General features: G+C 45.4%; 1 protein-coding gene across 3 annotated transcripts in view; it reads right to left on the bottom strand.

The window, feature by feature from the left end:
* LOC127058919 (aryl hydrocarbon receptor-like) overlaps nt 1-22,397 on the bottom strand; it is a 117,277-nt gene that overhangs the window by 22,092 nt on the left and 72,788 nt on the right. For all 3 annotated transcript variants that reach the window (XM_050969391.1, XM_050969392.1, XM_050969393.1), the window contains 2 exons: nt 16,425-16,543; nt 6,254-6,343 (listed from right to left, as the gene is read on the bottom strand). In XM_050969391.1, the coding sequence (XP_050825348.1) occupies nt 6,254-6,343; nt 16,425-16,543 (209 nt within the window). The remainder of the gene's footprint in view (nt 1-6,253; nt 6,344-16,424; nt 16,544-22,397) is intronic.

Genomic DNA, 22,397 nt, shown 5'->3' with positions numbered 1-22,397 from the left:
TTTCAGAGTTGCCCAGTGTGGGGCTAGGAAAGGGACGCAGCTAGAGAAACTCAACTCTGGTTCAGCAAACATAACTCAAAGAGATGGCAGAATCCCCATGCTGCAGGAAGACATAGCTCCACCGCCCCGGGAATACGGGAAGTGCTTTGGAGTTGGTGCTGGATACGAAGAGGCTGTAATTCTGCAGCATGTGGCATTGCTCCGCATTACCGAGTAACAGCAGTGACTTCCCTGCAGCAGGTTCTGTAGCTGCCTGTCACTGCCAGGATGGGCTCCTGTTCTCAGACCAGCCACTTCGCACTGCAGCTGTATCCTGTACACTGCACCCAGACAGGAGACTAAAACGAACGATGCTCTCATGTTTTTAGAAAAGGGCACTGCCACGTCCTTGAAAGTTGTGCAATGTTTTTTTTATTCTTGGTGATTAACAGCAGCCCACTGGAAGCTTTGATAAAAAAAATAAAATCCTTTTCTTGCTACATGTGCTATTGCCAGGAGGTAAGGTTTGATTTTCTCTGGCAAGGCCTTCTTCAAAATGTTTACTCTTTGGGATAAACTCTGCACTGTGGCGATGGCTTCACAACATTTTGATGCTGTCACATTCCATCATGGGCCATTTTAGACTAGCTGTTAACAGGATCTTATGCTAAATCTGAATTTGTCCCCAACAATAAGAGGATATCCCATAAGATATGGGCTTGCTGCAGACATTTCTGGGAGTTATGCAGGAGGTCAGACTAGGTCAGGGGTTCTCAAACTGGGGGTCGGGACCCCTCAAGGGGTCGCGAGGTTATAACATGGGGGGTCGCGAGCCATCAGCCTCCACTCCAAACCCCGCTTTGTATCCAGCATTTACAATGGTGTTAAATATATTAAAAAGTGTTTTTAATTTCTAAGGGGGGGTCACATTCAAAACTTTGCTATGTGAAAAGGGTCACCAGGAAACAAGTTTGAGAGCCACTGGACTAGGTGATCATTCTAGCCTTAAAACTGTGCTGACCATCACATCTTAGCTACCTATATAGTCACATTACTGTAGTACCTGAGCACCTCACAATATTTACCAGGCTCCATGTACGCAGTGCATCCGGTGTTTTGATTTGCTGGCTTGTATTTAAAGACCCTTCGGACGTCTTACAAAATGTGGGACAAATTAATTAAAACTAAGATGACCTCACTTTCCCCCCTGGTTGTATAGGAACTCAAATTAAAAATTATTTAAACTTGCTACTATGTCTTTAGCATTCAAAGCATGATACTATGTCAAACTTCGAAACAAACAGAATGGGAAGAAACTGGATTTAACGTAAACAGAACCTAACCATGCTAAATATTAGCGACAAGAGATGGGGCAGAGAAGAAGTAGAAGTGTGCCATTCTTCAACCCCTGAAGTGCTACATACGGATATCGGATAGCTATTTTTGACATAAATGCAAATCAAGGAAGGAAACGCTTTGGAGAACAAAATGAAGTGAGGTAGGTTGTTAATATACTGCATCTAGTGCTAAGAATAGTCAATAAAATCACAGTTGATTGTTTGGTTCTGTGGAGGGGACTGTGTTCAGAGCTGGCAACATTTTTTGCAATTACTTTTTCCAGAGAAAAATGCAGATACGGCAACATGGAAACATTCTGTGAATTCATGTCGATTTCAATTAATTACTGAAAAAAATGGATTATTTTGTTTCAACATTTTCTAAACAAAAGGTTTCAACTTTTGGATTCAAAAGTTCCTTAAATTTTCATTAAAAAAACCATGATAAAAATGTTGTAAATGGTTGGAATCCAAACAAAACATTTTTATTTTGTCGAATGAAATGTTTCATTTTCACCAACAACAATATTTTTTTAATTGATTTCCTGAAAAATTTGAAAAATGTTGACCCAAAACAATTGTTTTTTGTGATTGTACGTATGTGGATGAGAGAGAGAGAGAATCACTAACAAACAAACATTTGTCTAACTCTTTTTATGTTGGGAAACGTAATAGGCACTAAGATGGGAGCTGACATTTCAGCTCTGGGCATTTCACAAACTACAGAAAAAAAGAAAAAACAACTGGAGTTGTTGCCTTTTTCCAGATGAGATGAAGCAGAAGGTTTATTTCAGAAACCAACACAGGGAAAAAATATGTTACCTTTGGATAGTGCTTTTATAACCATACTGTGCCAGGAAATAAAATCTCTTTCACAAGAAGGAATTGTGTAAAGAGAAGATACTTGTATACTCCATACAATTTCTAACTTTAAGGCTTCCTTGTACACCCTTATTTCTGTCCTTTGGTGCATGTGTGTTACAACACCATCTTTAATGACGTAAGCATGTTGTTTTTCTCAAATAATGCCCTGAGGGAAATCCTGGCCCATTGAAGTCAATGGGAGTTTTGTTACGGACTTCAATGAGCCAGGATTTCACTCTGTAAGTAAAAAGGTAACAAAGCTGCATTTGGATTTGAAATGCTGCCTTCCTTAAGTGCAATTCTGGAGATGGCTGAGTTCACCATGAAGCCTATTAGCTGGGCTACAAACACACCAGCAAATGTTCATTATTAACATAAGGTCTTTACTTAACAGACCTGCTTTGCTAGTGCCCTACATCTGGCCTAGATCATTTCCACCAGTGCAAAGCATGCACACTCACTTTGCACAGGAAAATGATGAATCTGGCACAATGTGCAGCAAGTGAAGTGCAGTTTAATGCTATAATTACATACTTGGAAACTCTATAGCAGTGATACTCAGACCGCAGGGGTTCCAGAGCGATCATTACCCAAAAGAGCCACAGTAGTATGAAATCATCATTTTATTTACTATAGTACAATATATTCCTAAGAAGGAAATATTTAGTCCCGATTTTTGGGTCTTTTTCTTATATAGTCTCCTATTATCCCCCACTCCCGTCCTGATTATTCACAATTGCTGTCTGGTCACCCACACACACACACATACGTTTTAGGGCTGCCAAGCAATTAAAGAAAGTAATCATGATTAATCACACTGTTAAACAATAATAGAATATAATTTATTTAAATATTTTTGGATGTTTTTCTACATCTTCAAATATGTTGATTTCTGTTACAACACAGAATACAAAGTGTTACAGTGGTCACTTCCTATTTATTATTGATAAGTATTTGCACTGTAAAAAAAACAAAAGAAATAGTATATTTCAATTCACCTCATACAAGTACTGTAATGCAATATCTTTATCATGAAAGTGGAACTTACAAATGTAGAATTATGTACAAAACCCCCTGTATTCAAAAATAAAACAATGTAAAATTTTAGAGCCTGTTCAGCCAATCACTCAGAGAATTTTGTTTACATTTGCAGGAGATAATGCTGCCAGCTTCTTGTTTACAATATCACTTGAAAGTGAGAACAGGTGTTCTCATGGCACTGTTATAGTAGGCGTTGCAAGATATTTAAGTGCCAGATGTGCTAAAGATTCATATGGCCCCTAATGCTTCAACCATCATTCCAGGGGACATGCGTTCGTGCTGATGACTAGTAGTGCTCAATAACAAATGCAAACCAATGTGAATCAACACATTCATTTTCATTATCTGAGTCAGATACCATCAGCAGAAGGTTGATTTTCCTTTTTGGTAGTTCAGGTTCAGGTTCTGTAATTTCTGCATCAGTTTCTGCATCAGTGTTGCTCTTTTAAGACTTCTGACAGCATGCTCCTCACCTCATCCCTCTCAGATTTTGGAAGGCACTTCAGATTCTTAAACTCGGGATCAAGTGCTGTAGCTATCTTTAGAAATCTCACATTGGTATCATCTTTGCATTTTGTGAAATCTGCAGTGAAAGTGTTCTTAAAATGAACATGTGCTGGGTCATCATCCGAGACTGCTATAATATGAACTATATGGCAGAATGCTGGTAAAATAGAGCAGGGGACATATAACTACCCCCCCCCCCCGAGGAATTCAGACACAAATTTAATTAACACATTTTTTTAACGAGTGTCATCAGCATGGAAGCACGTCCTCTGGAATAGTGGCCAAAGCATGAAGGGGCATACGAATGTTTAGCATATCTAGCACATAAATATCTTGCAATGTCGGCTACAAAAGTGCCATGCAAATGCCTGTTCTCAATTTCTGGTGACACTGTAAATAAGAAGAGGGCAGCATTATCTCCCATAAATGTAAACAAACTTGTTTGTCTGAGCGATTGGCTGAACAAGAAGTAGGACTGACTGGACTTGTAGGCTCTGAAGTTTTACTTTGTTTTGTGTTTGAGTGCAGTTATGTAACAAAAAAAATTTACATTTGTAAGTTGCACTTTCACAATAAAGAGATTGCACTACTTTACTTGTATGAGGTGAATTGAAAAATACTATTTCGTTTGTTTGTAATTTTTACAGTGCAAATATTTGTAATAAAAATAATATACACTTTGATTTCAATTACAACACAGAATACAATATATATGAAAATGTAAAACAACATCCAGAATATTTAATAAATTTCAATTGGTATTCTATTGTTTAACAGTGCAATTAAAACTGCAATTAATCACGATTAATTTTTGTAATTGTGATTAATTTTCATGAGTTAATCATGTGAGCTAACTGCGATTAATCAACAGCCCTAATATATATATATATATACACATGTGTGTGTGTCTATAATTATTCTCACAACAGAATGACTGACCAAGTATTATCATTTTAGCAAATGTAATTGGTTAATAACACCCTGATTGGTTATTAATTGAACCACACAGTGTTTTAATATTATGTGCTGCAAAGAGCTGCAGGAGATGCATTAAAGAGCCACTTGCAGCTAGCAAGCCTCAGTCTGAGTATCACTGGTCTCTCGTTATATCTGCATCAAACTATACACACACCAGGGGCCAGAGTGAAGGCTGTAGGTATAGTTGTTGTTAAAATTATTGCAGAGGGGCATGGTTCTGCTGAGCACCCTTTACTCAGTAAGTTAACTGGGGGTGCAGAAGGTTCTCAGCTCCTTACAGAATTGGGCCCTATTCTTTTTTTGTATCACTACTTTATTAAAGGTGCAGTAGTTTCAGAAAATGCTTCCCAGGTTCCTTTCAATCATTCTGATTCAGGACACCTGAGGCTGTCAAATCTCACAATCCAGGTTACTTTTTAGGGGAAATCTTCTCAGGCTGTTTGTTTTGCAAACCAGCTAGTCTCTCTAGAACCACAAAAAGTCAACTATATTTCCACCTCGAGTGACCTGGCTTCAAATCCCAGCTTCAGTCACAATGAAAATGAGTGTGGTAACCTCCTGCTCCTCCTACTGACTTTACTCATCAGAAGCCCAGGACTAATGCTGCTTAAAATGAAGGGTACGTCTACACTAGAAATGTAAGTCAACCTATATTAGGTCATCTTACAGCCACTGCAGTAATTACTGTGGTGGTGCACGTCCACACCAGGTGTTCTTCTACTGACCTAAGAAGGGCAGTGTGGGGTGCTGAGAACCCAGTCTGTCCCCCTCTCCTCTCCCCTTTGGGTTTGGGTCCAAAGCCACCAAGGCGTCTCCCCTCCCTATTCCCTTCCAAGAGCCGGGGGAAACTGCCTGGGGCTTCTTGCCCCAGGGAGCGAGGTCCAGCTGCCCCGGCTTCTCCTCCTCCTCCGGGAGCTGGGCAGCCTTGTCAACTTCATGGCTCACCAAGAGGAGGGAGGAAGGTTGTAGTGTAGACACTGACATAATTAGGTCGGCATAAGCTGCCTTAGGTCGACCGAACTGTGTGGTGTAGACCAGCCCTGATATACATTGACAGAGGTGGGGATGGGAGAGTGGGCAGCAGAAGTGTGAGAACAGAGGTCAGTATAGAGGAGCACTGGCAGAATTGCTCTTAGGAACATTGCCCGGAAAATGCTTGTACTCTGTCTTGTGCAACCCAGTGCAATTGGTACCCTGTCTTTTGTGAGCACTGAATTAAACTCACATATTTAACAAACACACATCCCTCCACCATATGTTATAACATATGCTAATAAGCTTGATTTAAGTCCCAGACAGAAAGATACAGGTATGTGCTGTCTGCCAAGACAGTGCATGCACACAGCTGTCTGCATGTGCTAACATTATATTAAGGACAGTGGCTGTTTGTTTTCATTATCCCAGGATAATACAATTGATTTCATAACATAGAGGTTTATGATCTTCCAAGAGAAGAACCAGCATCTCAGCTAGTAATGGACATTAGCAACTGATCACATTTAAACCACACCATCCTTTTCTTAAATCAGGAAAAAAATGCTACTCACTTGATGAAATCCCAGGTAGTCCTGAACTGTAGGTGAGACATAGAAAACATAACCCTCTGCTGTGACTGCAATGACAAATCCATTGAGTGCCTGAAAGAAAGAAGAGATCCAGTCCTATAGAGTGACAACAATCTTTTCTGTGCATGCGCATAGGTTCATGACATGGAGAAAAACACCACTGGACTAGGTGTGAACTTGTTATCTGGGATCCTAGAAATCCCTTTGCCGCAGAAAAAGATGGAATTTGCATTTTTAGACAGAATTGTTAGTTTTTACATTTTATGAAAAAATAAAAACATATACAGTAGAACCCGGATTATCCGAGCCTCCATTATCCATCTCCCTGTATTAACTGAACCACCGGCCACCCGGGGCTGATAGCCATGGGACAAAACAGATTGAGGGGCATGATGGGGGATTGTAAAGAAAGGTGGGTCTTTGGGCTCTGATTCAGCAAAGCACTAACTTAGGTGTTGTTGACTTCAATGGGTTTTAAGCACAGGCTTAAGAGCTCTGCTGAATCAGTGCCTATTTTAGAGATTGTTCACTGCAATCCAGTTGCCAATTTACTTGACAAATGCACCTTTTTTGGATCATTCCTGAACTAATGATTTACCACTGTCAGAGACCATGATGGGAGGCGGTCAGGCCTAGAGCTTGGAGCCAGGGGTCAAAGCCAGAATCAGGAGGCTAGAGCGGGGCTGGAGTGAGGCCGGAATGAGAGCTAGGACGGAGCAGGGCTTGCAAAGGTTGTTGCCACTGTTAAGCAAGGAATAGTTCCAAGCCCTAGAGCGATGTTGAGCAGACTAAGCTGCTGTGAGGCTTATATACCTGCCCTGAGAGTTACCAAGCCAGTTCCTGGCTTGTAGATTGGCTGGAGCCTAGCACAGCATGACTCATCAGTGCATGTGTCTTAATCAGGCTCTAGTTCAGGGATGACTCATCATTTTACAGTCACAGCTAGTGCTCTGAGTACTCCATCCGCATTGGGTAGCTGGTCAGATAGGTTGTTGTTAGGTTACTGTTTCTGCACACTCACCCAGGTAATCCCCACCCCACAAATCACCAGGCAAACACTGCCACCATCAATACTTGTGGAAATAGAACTGTGCTCTATCTGCACGTGACTGTGTGCCTGAATAATACAGGGTCTGAGTCTGCTACCACTCTTCACTGAAGAGCCTAGCTTTTTAGCTCCAGCTCAAGCAAATCAGACATATAGCTCCAGAGGCCCCTGATTTAATCCCTGCTGCTATCCAAGATGGTGGCGATCTCCAAATGTGTGCATATTGGCATTTGTACATAAATAAACATTAATAAAGCTTTGCACTGGCCACTGTGGCTTAACATAAGGACTGAGGGAGCAGGGAAGGTGAGTGCTTGGTACCTCTGAGGCTTAAATAACCACATAGGAGCCAGTATTCCCTGCCCTGTGCCCTCTTGCCTCTGAGGCCTCCAATCTATGTGGGATCCTACCCTTACACCTGTGGGGCCTGCAGTTGCTTTCTCTCTCTTATTAGAAATGTGCAAATTCTTTGATAAAACTTCAAGAAGGTAATAGCATGCTTCCCATCTGTCTCATACATGGGAGCACAGTTCGTTCACATCTGATTTCACCCTGGTTCCAGCCAAATGGGGCTAATGTTCTCAATGTCCTTCAACATATCCTAACATGACACTCACTCAGCTGAGAATTGCTCTAGCAAAGAGACTGCACTTTTATCTACCTCTCCATGGGCAGATGATAAAGCTTCTAACATGGACCTAATCTGTATAAATACTCACTGCTTATGTTAATTGTATTCATATCACCTTGAGCTCTGTACTCAGCAATTAAATACAAGGCATATACTAAAAAGGAAAAAATTAAATTGATAGCTCCTCAATGGCAAAGCAAAAATCCCCCACATTAGATGAATGGACCCAAAAATATGGAAGATAGTGTTTATGGTAAAATAATATTCATGCATCGAGTACACCCATCAAAATAGACAGAGATACTGAGATATTTGGTTGCCATTTATACAATGCTCAGATATATTGCAAACTCATCTGTGAAAACTCCCCACCAATTGCACTGGATTGTCTTTTTGCAAAATTGATTACTATAATAAATCTGCTGTGGTTTGTTAACAAGCAAAGAGTGAATTGTTTTGCAGTTTACGAAAATTCCTAGAAACAAAGGGTGAAATCCTGGTTCTAATGAAATCAATGCCAAATCTCTCATTGACTTCAACAAAACCAGAATTTTGCCCCCCCATAGTGATTGAAAGATGTCAGTCTTCTAATGTGATATTGCCATGTCCTGTAGAGACACTGAGCAATGTCATTGCATTGTGCCTCTCTTCCACAGAAAGTGATATGTTCATTTTTGTCATTGTTAATATTGCATCCACAGAACCTGCATGGCAATGATCTGTAAAATGGCTCATACTTCCTAAATAGACGGCTACTAAAAATATCAAGTCTTGGTCACCAGCACCCTGCATTCTTCTCAAATCCTTCAGTTCTAACTCCGGTAAAGTCCCAGTGAAGCCAGCAGGAGTTGTGTGCGAATGTAGGAATTGCTCTGCTTCTTATTGTAATATATTTTACCCAAGTAACATACAGGCCACCTGCAACTTGAATAGAGAAAAATCTTTCACCCTTGGTTTGTAATCTCCAACAGGAGCAGCACGCAGAATACTCTATGTCCAGGGAAAGAATGCAGGATTCCTGGTTGGTCTAAAGAAAATAGCTTCCTTATTTGTATGGAAAGAAAAGAGGAAGAAAAATCCATAATACCCTAAGAGAAAATTGTTTCTTGTAAATTGTGATCAATTAATGACTGCTTTGTTTTGGTGTTAAAAAAATGCCAACGCATACAAGGAAAAAATGACGGCTTCAAGTCACACAAAAGGATTGCTTTCCCAGTAAACAACGTGCATTTAGCTTCTTGATGTTATTAAACGTTTGCACTTGCAAGGGTGCTAAGAAAAATCAGACTCTTTCAGTCAACTGGATTCAATATTGGCTTCAATTGAACAACTCATGGTACTGACTGTTTGGAGTGCTGTCTTCAGTCCGTCCTGCTACTGGTTCTGTTTGCGCACTCTCCACAGTGAATCACCAGTCAGATTTTCCAGGTTACAGAAACTTTTCATGGGAGCTAGTTTTAATCTTAAATCGTTTGATCTGTGTTCCAAAGGACTTTTGCTCTCAGAGTTGCTATATTAAAAGGCCGATACTATGTGAGTTTGATCCTATGCCTATTGAAGTGAACTGTAAAGCTCCCATTGATTAGAATGCAGCAGGACCAGCTCTTAGAAGCATTTCTCCCTACACCACAGTCTTTTTTAATGTAGATGCACTAATCTATATCTTGTTGGCTCCTGTTACAAGTCAAGAACTTGTGTGATGAGATGTGATCTTTCAGTCCAGATATACTGAACAAGGCTCTCAGTAGAATACAAATGGGACCGTTTATTTCAAGAACCTCCAGTAACAGGTAAGCAATCTCCCATTCTGTGGCCTGCAATGTGCAGGAAGTCAGACTAGATGATCATGATGGTTCCTTCTGGCCTTAAAATCTATCTATCTATCACCAGTGATAGCAGTGGCATCATTTGCTATAGGATAAGGGAGGACAGTTGGCATCCCCACACTTTTCATAGGTCTATATGATCTATTATGTCTTCCACTTTTTGTCTCCCTATCCCCCTGCCCAGTGCCCCAGCTTTCAGGATATAATGTTAAGCAGAATGTTCTACGTGCTGACAACTTCTACTGCCCCCAGGAATTTTTCTGAAATGAGGCCCCTGATGATAATCAGCTGTTTATTAATTATTATTCATATTATCATTGCCCCAAGATGATCCTTGCCCCAACGAGCTTACAATCTAAGTAAATTCAGACTGTAATGCATACTGTGTAATAACATTTAAATTACTGCCATAGCTAAGGTATAATGTTAGAAAGCTTATTTCATGATCAGGGCAAACAATGATGGCTAATGGTTTTCAGACTGATAACACTGAACGAGTTAGCATAAGCAAGAGATACTGAATTCTTCCTGGGGTTCATATGCAGTGCAGCAAGTGGCTTTTCAAAGTACTTACTAGAAGAACTGGATTCCAAATGCCCCCAGACAGGCGTAGAAACTGGTCACAGAAAGTGAAATAGAAAATCAAAGCACAGATTTAAGAAATGAAAGATTACAGGAGAGTCAGGGAAATTAACAGAGGGGCAAAAACTGAGAAAATCATCCCAAGGGTTAGGTTTGAATATGAAAGCAGAAAGCACTGCAGGAGCAAGACTGAAGGTACTGAGCGACTTAGATTTTAAATTCCTCCAGCATCAGCACTCACAGCCTCACACTGCCTGGCCCAGCTCTGGGACTCCTTCCCCTGCTGCGCATGCTGATGCCGAAGCAACTCAGCTAAGGGGTGCTGGAACGGGTGGGGGGCCAAGGGGTCATGGCCCCATCGCTTTTTCCTGTTTTAAGGATGAGCAACAAGTGGAGGACAGCAGATGGAGAGGAGTGAGAGGCTGGCCTTGGGGGAAGAGGCAGAGTGGGAGTGGGGCCTTGGGGTAGAGGGCAAATGGGACCATGATCCAGAGGCTGGATGCCCCCTACTTCTAAGAAGCTTCCAGTGGTGGCACTCCAAAGGCGGCAGGCTGTCATGCCTCCAAAGGGCGGTGACCTGCGCTGCAACCTGCATTTCTTGCCCCCGCATGGCTAGCCTTTTTTGGGGGGGGAGGGGGCTTAGCTTCCCCAAGCCTCTCATATGCACCGCCCACGTTCGCGAACCAGAACTGACAGGGGCAGATTGGAGCTACGAGTAGCACAGTGGCTGTTCCAGAGAATCTTGACTAGAACTTGTGGCGGGAGGGGAATGGGAGGAAAAGTGTAGCAGAGGTCTTCTGTCCAGGGGAGGAGGAGCCTGTTGCCTCACAAGTCCTCCCCTATTGCTCTGCTTGAACAATAGGGGGCAGGTTCCAGTTCTGATGAGTGGCAAAGAGGTCCCACCAAGGGGCACCCCAGTTCTCGAAGAGATACCGTAGCATGATGGCATCATGCAGCTCTCACTTGTGATTGAAGTAGAGAGTCCTGCTGAGTGCATCGGCCAGGGAATTCAAGGTGCCTGGGAGATACATGATTTGAAGCATTATATGGTTTTTATGCACCAGTTCCAAAGGCAAAGAGACTCAAAGCAGAGGGAGGGTGACTTGGTGCCACCCTGCTGGTTGATGTACACTACTGCCATGTTGTCGGAGAGCAGTTGAACATGGAAGGACTGAATGAGTGGGGGAAAGGCTTGAGAGAGAGACAGTGGCGGACCATGGTGTGGGATCTGTGACGCAGGTCCACGATGACAGACGTCAGTGTTGCAAAGTAGTCTACTGGAAGGAAAGCTCTCGCCACGATGGAGTCAGAACATGCGCCGATAAAATGCATCATCTGTGTAGCTTTCAATACTGATTTTTCCTCATTGATGCAAATACCTGAAAATACCAGTAGGATCGCAGAGGTTACTTTCTGGCACGATAGTACCAGGATGAGCCAGTTGTTAAGGTACTGGTACACAAATGGCCAAGGCAGCACATTTGGGCTGTTACCACAGTGAAAACCTTTTTGAACACTTGTGGAGCTGTCAATATACCAGACGGAAGGACCCAAAACTGGTAGTGTTGTTGTCCTACCTGAAAATGGAGAAACTTGCAGTGGGCTGGGTGAACATTGTGATAGAACCAGGCCAGTTGGGAACAGCAGAGTAGTAGAAGGGAGATATACTGGCCACTGGAGAAGCAGTTTTGTGCTCCTTGAGTGACCAGAGCAGGGGCTGCTCCAGGCTAATGAAAACACCTGACTCCAATTAACCTGCTAAGAGTCAGGTGAGGCTGTTAAGCACCTGACTCTAATTAAGGCCTCTCTGATGCTATAAAAGGGCTCACTCCAGTCAGGCCAGGGGGAGCCAGAGGAGAGGAAGTGTGTGTGAGGAACTGGGAGCAAGAGGCGTGCAAGAAGCTGAGAGTGAGCAGGCATCCTGCTGGAGGACTGAGAAGTACAAGCGATATCAGACATCAAGAGGAAGGTCCTGTGGTGAGGACAAAGAAGGTGTTGGGAGGAGGCCATGGGGAAGTAGCCCAGGGAGTTGTAGCGGTCACGCATCTGTACCAGGAGGCACTCTAGACAGCTGCAGTCCACACGGCCCTGGGCTGGAACCTGAAGTAGAGGGCGGGCCCAGGTTCCCCCCAAACCTCCAACTCCTGATCAAACACAGGAGGAAATGATCTGGACTGTGGCTTCTACCAGAGGGGAAGGTCTCTGGGCTGTTTCCCGACCCACAGGGTGAATCTGTGAGGTGAGCAAATCCGCCAATAAGCGCAGGACCCACCAAGGTAGATGCAGAACTTTGTCACAACATCTACATGGAAGTAAGTGTCCTTCACATTGAAAGGTGCAAATCAGGCTCCCTGGGGGAAGGAGGGAATAATCGATGCCAGTGTTACCATACACAATTTGGACTTTCTGGTAAAGATGTGCAGGACCTGAAGATCTAGAATGGGTAGCACTCTCCGCCCTCCTTTGGGATGAGCAAGTACAGTGAGTAGAAGACTCTTCTCTTGTACTGAGGTGGGACAGGCTCTATGCCCCCCTTGAAAAGCAGAGTGTCCACTTCTCGTAGGAGAAGGTATTCATGGGATGGGTCCCCTGGGGAAGTCCAGGGCAGAGTGCTGATGAGGTGAGAACGAGAGAAAATCTATGGAGTATCTGTGGTGGATGATCTCCAGTACCCAACTCTCCACGTGCCCCAGTTATGGACGAATAGGGCAAGATGGCTCCCAAAGGCGATATGGGACGCCGGGGGTGGCATGGGGGAAGGTTCATAGGTCTCAACCTGCATGTCAAAACAGAGGTTTTGGCTGCTGCTAGGAAAGAGTCAAAGAAGTGATTGTGGTGAAGGTGGGCAGGTACAGCTACTGTGAACGATGCTGCGTACATGGTACCTCCTGCTGGCATTGGTGGTAGGCCAGGTAAGGAGAGCGTTCACATGGATGGAATGCTGGTCTCTGCTGCCTGCGTCTTGGGGCCAGGGTGTACATATGAAGGGATCATAGAGTAGCCCGGGAGTCCTTCAGCAAATGAAGGGATTTGTCCATCTTCTTGTGGAACAACTTGTGCTCATTAAAGGGGAGGTTCTTGATTGTATTTTGGACCTGTCTGGGGAAGCCGGACAATTGTAGCCACGAGTCCCAGTGCATTATGATCAGGAGGGCTAGAGAGCAAGAAGACATATCAGCTGAATCTCCACCAGCCTGGAGGCCCACCCTGGCCACCATTTGTCCCTCATCTATCAGCGCCTGAAATTGCTGCTGTTGGTCCGGTGGCAGGTTGTCCTTGAACTCTGCTAGCCTACTGTTGTTATTAAAGTCATGCTTAGCTAGCAGAGCCTGGTAGTTTGCAATCCAGAACTGTAGTCTCACTGAGGAATACACTTTTTTGCCTCGCAGGTCCATCCTCTGTGCCACCCTATCTGGAGGAGTAGACTTCTGTGGGTGCTGGCATGCCTGCTCTGCTGCCATGTGGACAACGAGAGAGCTGGGGAGTGGGTGTGTGAAGAGAAAATCTGCTCCTTTAACAGTCATGAAATACCTCCTCTTCACCCTCTTCAGTGTGGGGGCACAGGAGGCAGGAGTGTGCCATGCTCCCTGCATCAGTTGAAGAATTGATAGAGCCACCAAGGTGGGTTCCTGAGGTTGGAGAAAGTCCAGGAGCTGCTGTTGTGGATTCTTGACCTCTTCCAACGGAAACCTCAAGTCTGCTGCTGCCCTCTGAAGCAAGTCCTGGTACTGGTGATGGTCTTCGAGCAGAGAGCGTGGGAGAGGAATGAGTGCTTCAGCTGGCAATGATGTATGTCCCTTCCCCATAGGCCAATGGAGCCCTTGGGCAAATGGGGGACCATCAATAAGATGCCTGTAATGGTGCCTGGTGTCCATGGTAGGAATCACAAAGTGCCCAGAATGGCCAAAAAGAAGGATCCCTAGGATGTGGTTGGCCCTGCAGGCAGCAATACTAGGCCTCTGCTGCTGGCTCAAATGCTGGGGTATAAGGCAGCCTGGCCCACGAGTCCAGAAAATGAGGACTCCGAAGATGGTTCCGGCAATGGGGGGACCATTGGTACCAGAGAGCTGTCATGCAGCAATGGGACAAGGCTTCTTTGGCAGTCGCAGCAGAGGTTCGTCCTCCAGAGTGGGGATGACACTGGTGGGGGGGGGTTCAGAGAGGTGTGGAGGCTGCGGATATGGAAGGATCAGCTCCTCCATCAGTAAGAAAGGCTCAGAATCCCTGGTGTGTGTCTGGAAATAACAGAGGGCCCACATGGTGTCTGTGGGGTCGGCCCATCTGGGGGAGCAGAAGCACCGGCGAGATGGGTGGTGCACATGCTGATTGGTGTTCTGGACTTGTGGGTACCAGGGCAGTCATCGGTACTGTTGGATTCTGTTTGTGCCTGGCCTTACCCTCCACACGGGGAGGCTTGGGCGCTGTTCTGGTTGCATGCAAGATCTCCCCAGCCTGACCTGGATGAAGAGGAAATGCTGCACATAGGAGCAGTCCATGATGTGAGAGTGTTTTTTACTCTCATGTTGGGACTTGTCCTTTGTCTTCAGTCCCGATGGATCCAGGGCATGTAAGGCCCTTGGAGGGGTGCTCAGCACTAGTGACAGTTGCAATAAGACAAGGTATTAATTTTGGCTGACAAAAACCACCCCTGGGAGGGTCACCGAAAGCAAACAAAGCAAGAGGAGCTGGAGGAAGGCTATGAGCAGCTGTGTGGAAGCAGGGATCTGCCCTAAGTCGATCTCCTTTATAACATCTTGCTGCTTGTTTTCATTCCCAAGACTCTATCACAAAGGAATCCTGGAGGTGGGTTATTTGGTTTAGACACACAAAGCTAGGGGGGAAATGGCCAGCTCTCAAATGGCAACAGTGAGAAGCCAAATTGGTTTTGGCAGAGACATGGCACCATTACTCCCCACTGCGCATTTCCCCCCCAACGGCCAACAATGACATCAGCTGGCAGAAGACATTGAACTTCAGTGATGTCTAGTAAGGATGTCGCCGTGAAGATGAGCCTTGGTGCATTGCAGAACGAAGTTCTAGAGCTACCCAGGGAGTCTGCATCACGGGCGCCAGGACATCAGGGGCCAAGGGACCATGCCCCTCCCACTTTTTGAAAGAGGACAGGCCTGGCCCACCCACTTTTCACATGCGCCGCCCCCTACCCCTCACCTTCCCAAATTTCAATTGGTATTCTATTGTTTAACAATGTGATTAATCGTGTTTATTTTTTTTAATCACAGTTAATTTTTTGAGTTAATCCCACGAGTTAACTTCGATTAATTAACAGCTCCAGTGATTATCCATCAGATATATATAGTAGCCTCTGTCATCCAAGACTAATTAAGGGTATGTCTTCACTGCAAAGTTAATTCGGGTGATTGGCACCCAGGTTGGCCTGGGCCAGGTGGGAGTAGCCATGGTTCAAAGTTACACTGGCATTCCTGCATCCTTCCTGGTGCTGCACTTCCTTGTGTGTGTCACTAAGGCTTCCGTGGGGTCTTTGGGCTGCAGTAACTGAGCTGCTCTGGGATTCTTTCCCAGTGAATTGTGGGAGAGCTTGTCTGTCCATCTGGGGACACAGGAGGAATTGTGGGAAAGGCACTGGAGGACAACCAGCACGGAGCGACTTACCCTGCATCCTCACTAGCCAAGTGGGTGGGTTATCAGCCCATATGCAAGCTGCCCCCAACCTCTAGCCCACAGGCCAGCAAGCTTGGGTGTAAAGCACCACCCCACTTGGGTGAGAGGGCTTTGTGTGTGGACAGGATGGGGGCCAGGAGCAACAGCTGGGTAAGAGGTCAAGTTAACCCTGCAGCGAAGACAGACCCAAAAATCTCACAGCACTCAGGAACAACACTCACATTAGACTCATTTCAGAGGCAGATTACAGGAGGCACAGGGATGTCCAAGCACATACAACTAAGCAGTAATGCAGGATTCAAAGTAGTGACTTTGCCACAGCACGTTCATCCATTGCACAGCATCAACTGAAGTGCAGGATATTCCTTAGTTTAAAAGTGCTCTTTTCACTCTGTGAGGGTAGAGAGCTAGGATATAATATGGTACCTGGAGCAGCATGTCCCCTTCGGAGAACGTTTCCCCGTTGATCTGCAGATTCATCTGTCCATTCCCTCCAAGCATCCCGGGCTGATCTGCCAGGTGGCCGCCGTGGTTCGGCACAGTGGCTGTGAGGAAGAGGGTGAGAGAGGACAGTGATATCAGCCCACCGTGAAGGCATTGCCACTCTTTCCCTTCTTTCTCACATCTGGGGGGCCTCACTCTCTTTCAGCTGCCTCATGCTGCCTGCTTCAGGTGCTTCCAAACTGGCAGAGCTGAAACATGAAACCTGGAGCTGAAAGGAGAGCTGGTGCAGAGAGGCTGTGTGCTCCATCTGCCTCAGGGGCTGCACAGATAGCTAGCAATCCCCTGTCCCCTGCCCCCTCCCTGCTCCTTCTCATGTTCAAGCACCTTTCACCCCCTGAGCTCAGGCCAGGAGCTGAAGCAGAAGAGCTAAAACACAACAAGACAAATGGGAATTAGACACTGAACTCTTATTGACTTTAATTGGACCTCACAGAGTTTCCAGAAGGCTCCTGAGAGAGGGGCAGTAGGACAGCTGTTTCAGCCTGGTTTCCTATGGAGTTACCGTAGTGTTTCTAACGGGGTTTTAGTCCACTCCAGGTCAGAGACTGTAGGGACCTTTAGACACCAGGTTTGTGGAGAAAGGCCTAGCTGGGATGGGCTCACTGGGCGTGAGAAGAATGTTGACAGGATGGGCGAGGAAGCTTGAACCACGGCACCACCTTCAAAGGCAGTTAGGTCATGTCTTTTGCAGTATGTTATTATTGGAGAGGGTAGAATAAAGTAGACTGGTCACTAGAGACTCCATAAGCTGTGACAGACACCAGGAAGATGATTGTGGATGACCATTTGTATTGTGCTAATGCCAAGTGGCTCTTGCCCCAAAGAGCTTCCAATTTAAATATCAGATGAGAGAAAACAGGTGGATTCAATGCAAGCTAGCAATGAGATGATTAGGAACAACATGGTAAGCCATGGCCATAGCATACCAGCTGCCTAGCTCTCAAGTGTTCTGTAGCTATCACAGTGCTGTTGTGCTAAGTGTCTCCAAAGGAAGTTTGTTCTTTTTTTTAAAGCACAAGACTAGGAGCTAGGACACCTGGGTTCAATTCTCAGCTCTGCCACAGACTTCCCATGTGGTCATGGGCAAACCATGTAATTCTTCTGTGCCTTAGCGTTCTCACCTGTAAAATGGGTACAGTATTTACCTAGCTAACAGGGTTGGATGTGTGGCTGAATTAACCGATGTGTGCAAAGCACCCTGGGAGCCATTGTGGCCTGCAATGACAACATTGGTATTGCAACTGCTGCTGAGTACATCAGAGGAGTCAAAGCACAAGTGTGGAACTCATCTCTGATACACACAGAGCTCCCATAGGACCAAAGGCTGGATCAACGGAAACAGCAGGCTGGTAAGTGACATGGTCTCTTGGAGTGGATATTCTTGTCTATCTAATGGGGGAAAATTGCATCTAAAATTAACTGTGGCTTATAAGTACAAGTGATACGTACCAATACCTGCAGCTCTACAAGTGTCTTTCATTCCAATGTGCTTTACAAGCTGTGCTGGGATTACTTTACCTGCTACTGAAGCAACAAGAGTAATTTTTCATACCTACCATATACAGAATAGTAACCCATTCTGGAGTGGAACATGTCAGCTCTTTAATGTACGGGTGTTGTGCACTATTACAGTTTGGGCTGGAAAGGGAAGAGTATCCTATTCAGTGTGCGTTTGAGAGATCAGGAGTGCGGTGGGACAGAATTTTAAGTTTGTTGAATGTAGGTGCCAGAATTGGAACCTGAGCAAAGCAATCTTTCGAACGGTGACAATAGACCTTTAATGACCACCAGCGAGATATACCCTTGGGCAGGACCGGCTCTAGCAATATCACCTCCCCAAGCATGGTGGCACGCCGAGGGGGGTGCTCTGCCGCTCGCGGTCCCGCGGCTCCAGTGGACCTCCCGCAGGCGTGCTTGCAGATGCCCCACCAGAGCCGCGGGACCAGCGGACCCTCCGCAGGCACAACTGCGGGAGGTCCACCGGAGCTGCCTGCCGCCCTCCTGGCAACCGGCAGAGCGCCTCCCGCAGCATGCCACCCCAAGCACGCGCTTGGCGCGCGGTGGCCTGGAGCGAGCCCTGCCCTTGGGATTTGCTTTTAGATCCCACCTAATGCATGGTGCCTCTGTAACCCCCACACCTCCTGGGTGTGGTGCTCTGGCCCCTCTAGTGGCACTGACACTATTTAAAGATTAAAGAGTCTGTTCTAGCCTTAGCTATCAGCCATGTGGCTTTTAGCTCATGCAGTAAAGGCTCATGCACTAAGCTTCAAAGGTTCTAAATTCAATCCCACCCACCGCCAACTGGGGTCTATCGGTGTTACACCTCCACCAAGCAGAGTACCATTTACTAGAACCACTGGTGCCGTTCCTTTGCTTTCCTCACAAGTTTCTCAGTCTCCACCTTTGGTAATGAGAGTGAGAGCTCAGTAGGAAGCCCTATTTCCCCAAGACCAACAAGCACATTCCATTGGTTGCACCTTCCTAGGCCCCTCACTCTTTCTCTACTGGTGCCTGACATTTCTGTTTTCCTTGCTTCATCCATCTCCACCACCAGGCATTGGCAGGCTTGCTTGCTGCGCTAGGAAATGCCAGGGTCCCTGGGAGCTGGCATCCCTGGTTCCTTTGTTTGCAGTTGCACTTCCACTGCAAAGACAGGATCTTTGATCTCCCATTATTTTGTGGGAAGTTCCCACCTTTGAGCATTGCTAGCTGGCATCTCTGTGGCTGGCTGTATTGCGCAATTAAATGTTACCACCCAACAAAGGTACTTTTGTGGCTTGGGGGAGGATTCAGATCATTGTTCATTTCTTTCACCCATCATTGCTAATTCTCATTAATTACAGGCGCCCAAGGTAGATTGTGGTGAACTTCGTGATTTCTCTGTGAGCTCCTTTCACATGGGAAGAGATAAAAAACAGTAGTTTCAAGTTCCCACAGATCGGCATGTTGACTGCATTAACTGAACTTCATATCACACTGAAACTCACCCTAGTTTGGGTCAATCACAGCTCCAGCATGAACTGCTTTTCAAACATGGGCAAGAATCTTAACCAGAGGCCAGACATTGCCCAATGACTCTTTATTGAATACAATGGAAAAGAAAGGCAAGAGAGGCTGGCCTACTGCATTGTGGGTCCAATTCTTAGCATCCACCAAGGCCAAAACTGCCTTGGACATAAGTTGGAGCAAGAGCCTCACAGTGCAATGTGCTGTAGACCTGCCTTGTCTTAGCCTGCCTATCTCCTGCACTGGAGTTTGTGAGGTGGCAGTGTAAGGCTGCTTATGGTAGTCCTACGGGGCACCCAGGCCAGAGAAATTCTCCTCCAGACCCTCACAGCATCTCCATGGTCCTTAGATACCGTGCGTGGATCTGAATCTCTCACTATGTTTAAATACCTTGGTGGAGCTCTGGTTAGGTACGGAGCATAAGAACAGGAGAAAGAGATCTTTACTGTCTGGTTCACCCCACTCACCCCAGCTTAGCAACAGCTTCTGTAAGTCTCACTGTTAGCTCCAGGTGCGAAGAGCAGCTACGGACAATGGGAACCTGCTCATGTGATGAAAACACAATGAAGACCCTCCCTGACTTCACAGGGAGTTTTGCCTGCATAAGGTGCCCTAATTCAGCACTCAAAGGGTATATGAGAAGAGGCACAAGTTATCTACTCCCCCACCCCCTGCAAGCAATCCTGCCCCAGGGAAGCCTTTGCTGAGTCAGATTGTGGGGAGGAATTTCTTAGGTGGGGAGGGGGGCTCTAGTTTGCTTTGCTGTTTGAAGTTGAATCTCTCCAGGGCATCTCACAGTGGATGCCTCTGCCTATGTCCGCTCCAAGCATAAATACACCCATTGTTCAAGAAAGGAAGCCTTTGTCCTGAAGGTATCACATTAGCGTTGATGGGGGCTGGCTGCTGCTGGGCATTGCCAATGCATTGTAGAACCTCTCGCCTTTGGTCAGTAGTCAAACTCCAACCCAACTCAGCAGGGATCATACATTGTTCCCACCTAATAAGTGGTCACCATGGGGCTCAGCTCCAGGTGTTACAAACTAATCACTACACATGGTGGACTAAGCAGAGGCACCAACAATTGCATTGGTCTTGGGCACTGAGCTACTGCTCTGAATCCTAGAGAAAATACCTCCCCCAGATCAGCACTGTGCAAAGTAATGCACATTGGAAAACATAATCCCAACAATACGTATAAAATGATGGGGTCTAAATCAGCTGTTACCACTAAAGAAAGAGATCTTGGAATCATTATGGATAGTTCTCTGAAAACTTCCACTCAGTGTGCAGTGACAGTCAAAAAAGCAAACAAAATGTTGGGAATCATTAAGAAAGGGATAGACAAAAAGACAGAAAACATCATATTGCCTCTATATAAATCCCTAGTACGCCCACATCTTGAATACTGCGTGCAGATGTGGTTGCCTCATCTCAAAAAAAGATATATTGGAATTGAGAAAGGTACAGAAAAAAGAGCAACACAAATTATTAGGGGTATGTAAATGCTTCCATATGAGGAGAAATTAATAAGACTGGGGTTTTCAGCTTAGAAAAGAGACATCTAAGGGGGGATATGATACAGGTCTATAAAATCATGACAGCTGTGGAGAAAGTATATAAGGAAGTGTTATTTACTCCTCATAACTCAAAAACAAGGGGACACTACATGAAATTAATAGGCAGCAGGTTTAAAACAAACAAAAGGAAGTATTTCTTTACACAACGCAGAATCAACCTATGGAACTCTTGGCCAGAGGATGTTGTGAAGGCCTAGACTATAACAACAGGGTTAAAAGAGAACTAGATAAGTCCATCAATGGTAATTAGCCAGGCTTGGCAGAGATGCAAAATGATGCTCTGAAGTGACCCTAGCCTCTGTTTGCCAAAAGCTGGGAATGAGTGACAGGGGATGGATCACTTGATGATTCCCTGTTCTGTTCACTCCCTCTGACGCATCACTGTCGGAATACAGGTTACTGAGCTAGAGAGATCTTTGGTCTGACCCAATATATCTGTTCTAATGTTATTATGACAAGGTGTCCTGGCAGGCCAATGTGTGGGGGAAGCCTGCCATCCTGCTGCCTTGTAGATAAACAGAGAACTTCACTCATCAGGGCTCTGAAGCCAGTGTCTTTCACCAATGCTAAATCCACACCACAAGGTTTCATGCAAATCACTAACAATTATGCAAATTGTCTCATGGACTAATTTGCATAGAATGACACGCATGTTGCTGTGCAGAACCTGGCAGCCATGTCCTTGCTCATCTCCAAACTAGGAGGGTGCAGCTGCCTGGGTTAATAAAAGGCAGCACATTCTGAGTGTATTGCATAGAATTAGCTTTGATATCTGCCACAGAAACAAAAGTGCCGTTCCTGACCGCTCTCTTGCTAAGCATACTAGGCAGCTGGATTAGAAGGTAACAGTATATTTTTGCAGCAGGTGTCAATAGATTACAGGGCACGTAACTAAGACAAAAGATGGACATCAAAGTTTAATACAAAACCGAACTAGAAAAGAAATGATGATCTCGGGGTGGGAGCACAAAAAAAAGATGACAAGTCAGAGCATTTTCAAACCAGATCACTGCAATTCCACTGCTGCCCAGATTGCCCCTAAGAATACAGTAGGCGGAGGAACAGAAGGCCCAGCATTTCCTTTGGATTTCTTCACTGACACTTTAATACCCACTAAAACTCAGAGATTACAGGTGCCTGCAATTCTGGGTCCTTTGCTACAGAAGAGGAAGAGACATGTGTGCTTGGCAGAAGAAAGAAGGCTGGAGAAGCTCTGGTGGCCCTGAGAATGCTACCTGAGAAGAGAGCAGCAGATTTGATTTGTTTCCGATCCCGCTTGCTTTAAAAGCAATGGATCTTCTCAGTAAACTGA

The sequence above is a fragment of the Gopherus flavomarginatus genome, chromosome 10, assembly GCF_025201925.1.
Source record: "Gopherus flavomarginatus isolate rGopFla2 chromosome 10, rGopFla2.mat.asm, whole genome shotgun sequence".
NCBI classification, from domain to species: domain Eukaryota; kingdom Metazoa; phylum Chordata; order Testudines; family Testudinidae; genus Gopherus; species Gopherus flavomarginatus.
The sequence above is the reverse complement of the archived record's forward strand: the minus strand, read 5'-3'. Positions and strand labels throughout refer to the sequence as shown.